The 11,054-nt window shown below is 42.0% G+C and overlaps 1 protein-coding gene across 1 annotated transcript; it reads left to right on the top strand.

Annotated features, from left to right (window-relative positions):
* The first annotated feature begins 234 nt into the window (after positions 1-234).
* On the top strand, positions 235-627 carry LOC119816921 (40S ribosomal protein S15a-like). Its single transcript, XM_038333995.1, has one exon. It carries the CDS (start codon positions 235-237, stop codon positions 625-627), a length of 393 nt encoding a protein of 130 aa, XP_038189923.1.
* Positions 628-11,054: the final 10,427 nt, after the last annotated feature.

The raw sequence follows: 11,054 nt of genomic DNA, 5'->3' as shown, positions 1-11,054 counted from the left end.
GAGAGGCAAACAAGCCTGAACAATAAAAACTCTGCCGGAGGTATCATCATACCTGATTGCAAATGATACTATAGAGGCTAATAGTAAAAACAGCATTATATTTGCACAAAAACTAAACACGTTGGTCAATGGAATAGAAGTGAGGACCCAGATGTAAGTCCACATGGCACAGTTACCTGATTTCTTATACATAAAGATGCCAAGCTCTTTCCGCCATCTTCCCACGCCACCACCATGGTGCGCATGAACATCCTGGCTGATGCTCTCAAGAGCATCAACAATGCAGAGAAGAGAGGCAAACGCCAGGTCCTCATCAGGCCCTGCTCCAAAGTCACCGTTCGGTTCCTAACCGTGATGATGAAGCACAGTTACATTGGTGAGTTTGAAATCATTGACGACCACAGAGCTGGGAAGATCGTCGTGAACCTCACAGGCAGGTTGAACAAGTGTGGAGTGATAAGCCCTAGATTTGATGTGCAACTCAAAGACCTAGAAAAATGGCAGAACAATCTGCTCCCGTCCCGTCAGTTCGGCTTCATTGTACTGACCACCTCAGCTGGCATCATGGACCATGAAGAGGCAAGACGAAAGCACACAGGAGGGAAAATCATAGGATTCTTTTTCTAGAGATATAAACATAAATAAAAAGTCTTTATGGACTGTGAAAAAAAAGATGCCAAAATCATACTTAAGAGAAAAGATGGCATCTTTAACAAATGATATTAAGAAAACTATCTACATGTAGAAAAATGAAACTTGATCTTTCTTTCTCAGCCTTACACAGATTGGTTCCATAGGGATTAAAGATCTCAAAGTCAACCCTTAAATTTCTAGAAGGAAGAGTAGGGGGTACAGGTCACGATGTACACTCCGGTAAGGATTTTCTGAATAGACTCCAGGTGACCCAGATACAAGATCAACAATCAACAAGTGGAATTTCAGAACACTAAAATGCTTCTGTGCTGCAAAGGAAAGTGTTAAGGCGGCCTACAAAATGGAGGAAGATAACAACCTTTGCCAACTATACACCTGACAGATGGCCAGAGTCTAGAATATACTAGGAACTCCAAAGTTAAACACCATGAAAAAAAACAAACAACCCAATTAAATTCTATGGAACTGAACACAGAGTTCTCAAAAGAAAAATATAAATGACTAAAAAAAATATTTGAGGGGCTGGAGAGATGGCTCAGCGGTTAAGAGCACTGACTGCTCTTCCAAAGGTCTTGAGTTCAATTCCCAGCAACCACATGGTGGCTCACAACCATCTGTAATGGGGTCTGGTGCCCTCTTCTGGCCTTTAGGCATACATGCAGAGAGAATATTGTATACATAATAAATAAATAAATATTTAAAAAAAATATTTGAAAAGATATTCTCACCCTTAAACATACAGGGAAATGCAAATAAAACTACTCTGAGATTGTCTTTCTTACTCCTGTCAGAATGGCTAAAACTTTAAACCAACAAAAATGATAGTTAAAAAAAATGAGGGAAGGAAATAGAGAACCTTCATGGACTTTGGCATGAGGAGTACACGTTAGAAATCTGGGTGGTGGTTAGATCTACACCGTGTCTCAAATATACCACTCCTGGACATATAGCCAGAAGACTATTTCCTACTACAGAGACACAGGCTCATCCGAGTTTGTGGTTGCTCTGCTCACAACAGCTAGAATATGGAAATAGCCTAAATGTCCATCATGTGAATAATGGATAATGAGGATATGGTACACATATAAATATTTGTATATAAAATGGATATATATATACATATACAGAATTTATATATATATATATATATATATATATATATATATATATATATATATATCCGTATAGGGCCAGAGCAGGCCTGAGGCAGCGAGCTCCACAAGTGCAGAACTTGTCAGGGTCCATAGGCCCCAACATAGAAACTATTTTTCCCTAACTGGATGGGTAAGGAGGCGCGAGAAATAATGAGACACAGTTCACACAGTCATCTTGGAAGGGCATCTCAGGCTTCCTCCATTCCTGAAGATCTACCCGTGTTTATTATACAAACACCTTTTATCCCCCAGCTAAACCAAGGTGGATACTCATTAATATTCTCTTTCCAGGGGACCATGGGACTACCAAAAACACCTATACCTTAAGTCACCAGCTTTGGAAACAACACCTCTCCCCAGGCGATCTACATTTTAACAAAGGAGAAGGAGCCATACATCCTGGCCTTTGTCAGGTGGCTAGCTTGTTTGGCAGGATTGCAGCTGCGTTGGAAATTAAGCATGGCCAGAGAGCCTGCTTGTAAATATTTTGTATGAAATATGGGTCCACAGGGACTGAGCCAGCAACCTGGAAAGAAGCAGACCTGGGATGGAGAACTCCACGGAAGCAGAAGCGGATCCAGACCAGGGACATTTGTGGAAGAAGGACTGGGCCAGCGACCCAGGCTGGAGCAGGCCTGAGACAGCAAGCTCCACAGGAGTAGGAGCAGATCCAGACCAGGGACATTTGCAGAGGTAGGACTGAGCCAGCGATCTGGGCCTGAGCAGACCTGTGACAGCAAACTCCACAAGAGCAGGTACAGGGGAAAAACTGGTGAGCAAGTGGGCCAGAGCCAAGGACTGCTGCAGGTCCGGCATTGAATCTGGAACTTTTGAGGGAGTAGACTTGAGCCAGGACCCCTGCGGGTCTGGGCATGAGTCTGGGACCTCCAAGGAAGTAGGCCTGAGCTAGGACCTCTGTGGATCTGAGCTTAAGTCTGGGACCTCTGATGGAGTAGACCTGAGCCAGGTCCTCTGCAGGTCCAGGAGCACCCAAGTCCAGGACCTTCAAGGGAGAAGATCAGAGCCAGAGTCCTTTGCAGGACCAACCCCAAGACAGGAACTTCTGTAGGAGCAGATGCAGACCAAGGACATTTACAGAAATAGATCTGAGCCAGCAACCTAGACCAGAGCAGGCCTGGGACAGAAAACTCCACAGGAGCAGAGCAAACCCCGGGAGCACTGAATGACCTGCAGGAACATGGAGTGACCAACAGGGTAACTAAAACCGTGGCACTGTACCATGAGGAACGACCATCTGAGCCTTGCATCCACTGGCACCTACAAGATTAAACACCAGAGTCACAGACAGCCCCAACCACATCAACTATAGGAAAAGATGAGTAGACAAAGTAAGAACACATGCAACACCACAAAGAGCAATACGAGACCCTACAATAGCAAGACTTAAACAACAAAATATAGATGAAGCAGAAGAAAATGACCTAAAAAAATAACTTCAGGAGAATGTTTGAGACTTTTAAAGAGGAAATGAGAAATTCTCTCAAAGATATGAAGGAAAAAACAAACAAAAAATTGGAAGGCATCAAAAATCCCATGAAGAAAACCAAGAAAAATTAATCAAATATATAAAAGAAACTATTCAAGACTTGAAAACTGAAATAGAGACAAAGAAAACACAAGTCGAGGAAATTATAGAAACAGAAATCATGAGAAAGCAATCAAGAACCACAAATGCAAACATAAATGGCAAAATATAAGAAAAGGAAGAGGGAGTCTCAAGAGCTGAAGATACAATAGAGGAAATAGACTCATCAGTCAAAAACATTAATCTAAAAAACTCTTAACACAAAATATTCAGGAAATATGGGACACTTTGAAGACTACTCAGAGGTTAAGAGCACTGACTGCTCTTCCAGAGGTCCTGCGTTCAATTCCCAGTAACCATATGATGGTTCACAACCATCTGTAATGAGATCTGTTTTCCTCTTTGGGCCTGCAGCAGACATGCAGACAGAATACTGTATACATAATTAATAAATAAATCTTTTTTAAAGAAGAAGGGAAAGAAGTTCAACTCAAAAGCACAGAATACATATTTAACAAAATCATAGAAGAAAACTTTCCCAACCTAAAGAAAACTGTGCCTATGAAGATACAAGAAGCTTACAGAACACCAAATAGACTGGATCAAAAAAAAAAACCAAAACAAACAAACAAACAAAAAAACCATTTCCTGATCTTAAACCACAAACCTATGAACACCTGATTTTTGATAAAGGAGCCAAAAGTACACAATGGAAGAAAGAGGGCATCTTCAACAAATGGTGCTGGCATAACTGGATGTCAACCTGTAGAAGAATGAAAGTAGATCCATATCTATCACCATGCACAAAACTCAAGTTCAAATGGATTAAAGACCTCAATATTAATTTGAACACATTGAGCTTGATAGAGGAGAAAGTGGGAAGTACTCTACAACAAATGGGCACAGGGAACTGTTTCCTACGCATAACCCCAGCTGCACAGACTTTAAGGGCAACATTGAATAAATGGGACCTCCTGAAGTTGAGCAGCTTCTGTAAAGCAAAGGACATTGTCACTAAGACACAAAGGCAGCCTACTGACTGGGAAAAGATTTTCACCAACCCTGCAACTGACAAAGGTCTGATCTCTAAAATATATAAGGAACTCAAGAGACTAGACGGTAAAATGCCAATTAACCCAATTAAAAAATGGGGCACTGAACTGAACAGAGAATTCTCAACAGAAGAAGTTCGAATGGCCAAAAGACACTTAAGGTCATGCTCAACCTCCCTAGCTATCAGGGAAATGCAAATCAAAACAACTTTGAGATATCATCTTACATCTGTCAGATTGGCTAAAATCCAAAACACCAATAATAACCTTTGCTGGAGAGGTTGTGGGGTAAGGGGTACACTCATCCATTGCTGGTGGGAATGCACACTTGTGCAACCACTTTGGAAAGCAGTGTGGCGGTTTCTCAGGAAATTCGGGATCAACCTATCCCAGGACCCAGCAATTCCACTATTGGGAATCTACCTAAGAGATGCCCAATCATACAACAAAAGCATATGCTCATCTATGTTCATAGCAGCATTATTTGTAATAGCCAGATCCTGGAAACAACCTAGATGCCCTTCAGTGGAAGAATGGATGAAGAAACTGTGGAATATATACATGCTAGAATACTACTCAGCGGTAAAAAACAATGACATCTTGAATTTTGCAGGCAAATGGATGGAAATAGAAAACACTATTCTGAGTGAGGTAACCCAGACCCAAAAAGATGAACATGGGATGTACTCACTCATAATCGGTTTCTAGCCATAATTAAAGGACATCGGGCCTATAAATTTGGGATCCTTGAGAAGATAATAAGAAGGTGAACTCCCAAAAAAAGATATAGTAATCCTCCTGGATATTGGAAGTAGACACGATCGCCAGGCAAAATTGGGAACTTGAGGGTTGGGCAAGACTGGGCCAAGGGAAGATGGGGAGAGAAAAGTGTGAAGGGAAGAACGGGGGGAGCTCGGAGGAATGGGGTGCTTGGGATATAGGAAGGGTGGATATGGGAGCAGGGAAGCACATATCCTAATTTAAAGAGCTACCTGAGGGTTGTCAAGAGACTTGACCCTAGAGGGGTTCCCAGGTTTCCAGGGAGATGCCCCCAGTTAGTTCCTTGGGCAGCTGAGGAGAGGGAGCCTGAAAAGGCCAGTTCCTATAGCCATACTGATTAATTTCTTGCATATCACCATAGAACCTCCACCTGACAATAGATGAAGAAAATGACAGAGCCCCACATTGGAGCACCGGACTGAGCTCCCAAGGTCCTGATGAGGAGCAGAAGGAGAGAGAACATGAGAAAGAAAGTCAGGACCGTGAGGGAACCTCCAGCTGGCGACAGATGGGGAAGGTGACTGAGCCCCACATTGGAGCACTGGACTGAGCTCCCAAGGTCCTGATGAGGAGCAGAAGGAGCGAGAACATGAGGGAGAAAGTCAGGAACGAGAGGGGTGCGTTCACTCATGGAGACGGTGGGACAGAACTAATGGGAGATCACCAACTCCAGTAGGAATGGGACTGATGGATCATGCGACCAAACCCGTCTCTCTGAATGTGGCCAACAGCGGGGGCTGACTGAGAAGCAAAGGACAATGGCTCTGGGCTCTGATTCTTCTGCATGGACGGGCTCTGTGGGAGCCTTCTCAGCTTGGTCGATCACCTTCCTGGACCAGGGGGAGTTGGGAGGACCCTGGTCTTAGCATAGAATGGGGAACCCTGATGGCTCCTTGGCCTTGAGAGGGAGGGAGGGGAGGTATGGGTGGAGGGGAGGGGAGGGAAGGGGGAGAAGGAGGGGAGGGAAGGAGGAGGAGGAGGGGAGGGAGGGGGGAGGAGGAGGGAAGGAGATGGAAATTTTTAAATATAAAAAAAAAATAAACCATGAGAAAAAAAAAACCATTTCCTCACCACATAATAATCAAAACACTAAACATATCAAATAAAGAAAGAATATTAAGAGCTACAAAGAAAAAAGGTCAAGTAACATATAAATGCAGACCTATCAGAATTGCACCTGACTTCTCATTGGAGACAATGAAAGTCAGAAGGTCGTGGTCAAGCATTATGCATACATTAAGAAACCATGGATGCCAGCCCAGACTACTATACCCAGCAAAACTTTCAATCACCATAGAAAGACAAAACAAGATATTCCATGACAAAACCAGATTTAACCAATACCTAGCCACAAACCCAGCCCTACACAAAGTACTAGAAGGAAAACTCCAACCCAGGGAAGTTGTCTTATTGCTCTAGCTTTAATTTATAATTTAGTTCCTCAAGAACTATATTGAATAAATATGGAGAGAGTGGACCACCTTGTCTTGTTCCTGATTTCGGTGGGATTGCTCTGAGTTTCTCTCCATTTAGTTTGATGTTGGCCAACAAAAAGAGATCAAAAGGATACAAATTGGAAAAGAAGTCAAACTTTCACTTTTTGCTGATTATATGATAGTTTATATAAGCAACCCCAAAAATTCTACCATGGAACTTCTACAACTCATAAACACTTTCAGTAAGGTAGCAGTATACAAGATTAACTTAAAAAAAATCAGTAGCCCTCCTGTACACAGATGATAAATAGGCTGAGAAAGAAATCAGAGAAACATCACCCTTCACAATAGCCACAAATAGCATAAAATATCTCAGAGTAACTCTAACCAAACAAGTGGAAGACTTGTATGACAAGAACTTTAAATCTTTGAAGAAAGAAAATAAAGAAGACACCAGAAAAATGGAAAGATCTCCCATGTTCTTGGGTAGGTAGAATTAACATAGTAAAAATGGCAGTCTTGCAAAAAGCAATCTACAGATTCAATGCAATGCCCAGCAAAATTTTTCACAGACCTTGAAAGAACAGTACTCAACTTGATATGGAAAAGAAAAAACCCAGGATAGCCAAAACAATCCTGTACAATAAAAGAATTTCTGGAGGCATCACAATCCTTGATTTCAAACTCTACTACAGAGCTACAGTACTGAAAACAGCCTGTATTGGCATAAAAACAGAAAGGAGGACCAATGGAACTGAATTGAAGACTCGGATATTAATTCATACACTTTTGATTTTTGAAAAAGAAGCAAAAAATATCAAATGGAAAAAAGAAAGCATATTTAACAAATGGTGCTGGCATAACTGGATATCAACATGTAGAAGAATGAAAATAGATCCATATATATCACCGTGCATAAAACTTAAGTCTAAATGGATCAAAGACCTCAACATAAAGCCAACCTCATAGAAGAGAAAATGGGAAGTACACTTGGACACATTGGCACATGAGACCACTTCCTAAATATAACCCTAGTAGCATAGACACTGAGAAAAACAATTAATAAATGGGACCTCATAAAACTGTAAAGCTTCTATAAAGGACACGGTCAACAAGACAAAACAGCAGCCTACAGAATGGGAAAAGATCTTCACCAACCCCACATCAGACAGATGTCTGATCTCCAAAATATACAAACAACTCACGAAATTGGTCATCAAAAGAACAAATAATCCAATAAGAAAAACGGAGTACAGTCCTAAACAGAGAACTCTCAACAGAGGCTCTAAAATGGCTGAAAGACACTTAAGGAAATGCTCACCATCCTTAGTCATCAGAGAAATACAAATCAAAATAACTCTGAGATTCCATCTTACACCTGTAAGAATGGCCAAGATCAAAAACACTGATGACAACTTATGCTGGAGAGGATGTGGGGTAAAAGGAACACTCCAACATTGCTGATGGGAATGCAAGCTAGTACAGCCCCTTTGGATGTCCGTGTGTCGATTTCTCAGAAAATTAGAAAACAACCTTCCTCAAGACACAGTAATACTACTTTTGGGTATATATCCAAAAGATACTCAACCATGCCACAAGGACATGTGCTCAACTACATTCATAGCAGCATTGTTTGTCATAGCCAGAACCTAGAAACAACCTAAAAGCCCCTCGACTGAAGAATAGATAAGGAAAATATGGTGCATTCACACAATGGAGTATTACACTGCAGGGAAAAAAATGACATCTTGAAATTTGCAGGCAAATGGATCGAGCTGGAAAACATAATTTTGAGTGAGGTAACCTAGACCTAGAAAGACAATTACCACATATACTCATTCATAAGTGGTTTTTAAACAGGAAGCGAAGAAAACCAGCCTATAAATCACAATCCCAGAGAACCTAGACAACAATGAGGACTCTAGTAATATACATGGATCTAATCTACATGGGAAGTAGAAAAAGACAAGATCTCCTGAGTAAATTGGGACCATGGGAACTTTGGGAGATGGTTGAAGGTGAAGGGAGAGGCAGGGAAAGGAGCAGAGAAAAATGTGGAGCTCAATTAAAATCAATTTAAAAATCTCCTTATAATCAATTGATTTTTATTCAACTATAAAGAAAAAATGAAATTTTGAAACAGCTAAATGGATGGAGGTGAGAAAACCTTATTCTAGGTGATATTACATGGTGTGGGACAATTGTTTGTATTCTGTCAATTATATTTTAAATAAACGCTGATTGGTCAGTAGCTAGGCAGGAAGTATAGGCAGGACAACCAGACAGGAAGTAGAGGTAGACCAATGAGAACAGGAGAATTCTGGGAAGAGGAAAACCCATTTCTCTATAGTTCTCATCCATCCACAGAAGAAACAAGATGTGACTGCCTCACTGAAAACGGTGCCAAGCCATTTGGCTAACATAGGCAAGAATAATGGGCTAATATAAATTATAAGAGTTAATAAGAAGCCTGATCTAATGGGCCAATCAGTTTATAAGTAATGTACCTCTGTGTGATTTCTTTGGGACTTAACAATTGTGGGAACCGGCAGGACAGAAACCATGACAACAATGACACAGACCCAGAAAGACAAACATTACATATTCTCACTCATATGTGGATCTTATCGTGGAACCTTTAGATTTGCATGTTGCATTTGGAGTATATGTAGAATCCAGGAAACTAGAACAAGATCATTGGTAGGGAGGGGGAAGAAAGATCTTAAGGGATTGGGCAAAGTAGAGCATAGATGATGTAACTGGGGAAAGAGGGATACTGGGGAGGGATACTTACATGGAGGGGTGAGAGGGTAGGGCAAAGAAGGGGGCAGAGGAGAAAGTTTGAAAAAGTCATGTGTAAGCCTAAACATATGTGTGTGTGTGTGTGTGTGTGTGTGTGTGTGTGTGTGTTCATATAAAGAGTTTAATTAGTGACCTACATAAGGGGTTATGCTCATCCAAGAACCATAGGTTGCCAAATAAAACTCTTGATGTCAGGTGTAGGATACCTCCCCTTGAGTTTTTTCTCAGAGGTGTCCCAGTGACCCCCAAAACAATATAAACTTTGGTCATTGCTTTTGAATGCTCACCAGGACCCTATTGCTGAAGACTGCACATGCAGGACATGGAGAAACCAAGCTGATGGTGATCAGGAAACTTTCTCCCTGCCAGCTCGCTTTCATAGGACCAGGTTCCATGTAAGTTGTTGGGGGGCGGGAGGTCGTCATCAACAGTCTTTCTCAGCTGTGAACCCTGTGAAATGTTAAGAATGACTGATGACAAAACATGCCCATGAGTGCAATGGTGACGCAGTGTTACGGTGATAACCAACTACTTTCTGGTAGAAAGTAAAGCCCACTCCACAGGAGGAAATACATTCATGAATCTGTAAACATTGCCAAGAACCCATGTTTGGGAAGCTCACAGGCCCCAGGGGAGAACCAATTACTTTCTGCTACCTGAACATAGATCCAAACTGCCCTCTTAATTGAATCTCTCTACCCATAGACTAGTGCTCCTCTAAGACCTGGTAAGGAGTCTTTGTGCCGTGGATGTTGGTGAATATGGAAACCTGCAACTGGTCAAAGCACAGAGGACGAGTGTCAGGAGAGCGCTCAGTTACTAACGGGACATCTTTATTAAATCCTTTCCCCAAGGCCCAGGGTCTATCACAGAAGAGGGAAAGGAAGGATTGGAACAGCCAGAGGTCAGGAAGGACCAGAGCAAAGCAATGACCCCTAGACAACGACAGGTAGACTGTCATCATGAGCTCACAGCAGCTGTGGCTGTCTGCATAAGGCCTGTGTGTATGTAGTCAAGCCAGTCCACATCGTGCATGCAGCAGGGAGGGTGTTACGATCCCCCACTGACACCTGAGGATCTAGGGATAGCTAATAGCTTCTGGGGGAGACAGTTTTCGTTAAGGGTATGGTTCCTGGCATGTTGAGTACACTCCAGTGAGTGGCCTCACGCCCAGGATTATATGGGCAGCACAAGCCGGAGGTGATAGCTAACAAATAAAAGAGATAGCATGAAGTTGTGGGGTAGGGAGGTGGAAGTAGGCCTGGGAGGACCTGGGGGAGAAGTGAACATGATCAAAACACACTGTATGGAATTATCAAAGAATTAATAAAAATATTTTAGAGATATCCGGATTTTTAAATATGTTCATTTATCATTACTGGGAACAAACCAGAGCTTCCCAAACTAGACTGATGGTAATCCCACGATTATCCTAGCATAGAGATTCATTTGTAATGGGAACAGAATTTCCTCAGTCAATGGTTCTCGGTCACTATCCGATTGTATGGAGATTTTAGCCAGGACACAGCACCTGGGCACAACATGAGTGATTTCATCCATGTCACACGTGGAGACGTAGGGTCTTTCTAGAGTTTTTTTTACCAGTTAGGGAGCTCTATTTCACATACTT

This window comes from Arvicola amphibius, chromosome 6 (genome assembly GCF_903992535.2).
Source record: "Arvicola amphibius chromosome 6, mArvAmp1.2, whole genome shotgun sequence".
Classification (NCBI taxonomy): domain Eukaryota; kingdom Metazoa; phylum Chordata; class Mammalia; order Rodentia; family Cricetidae; genus Arvicola; species Arvicola amphibius.
This window is presented reverse-complemented; position numbering and strand designations above follow the sequence as displayed.

What these genes read in the sequence shown, in the direction of transcription:
- LOC119816921 (XM_038333995.1), top strand. Translation starts at nt 235, where the DNA reads ATGGTGCGCATGAACATCCTGGCTGATGCTCTCAAGAGCATCAACAAT.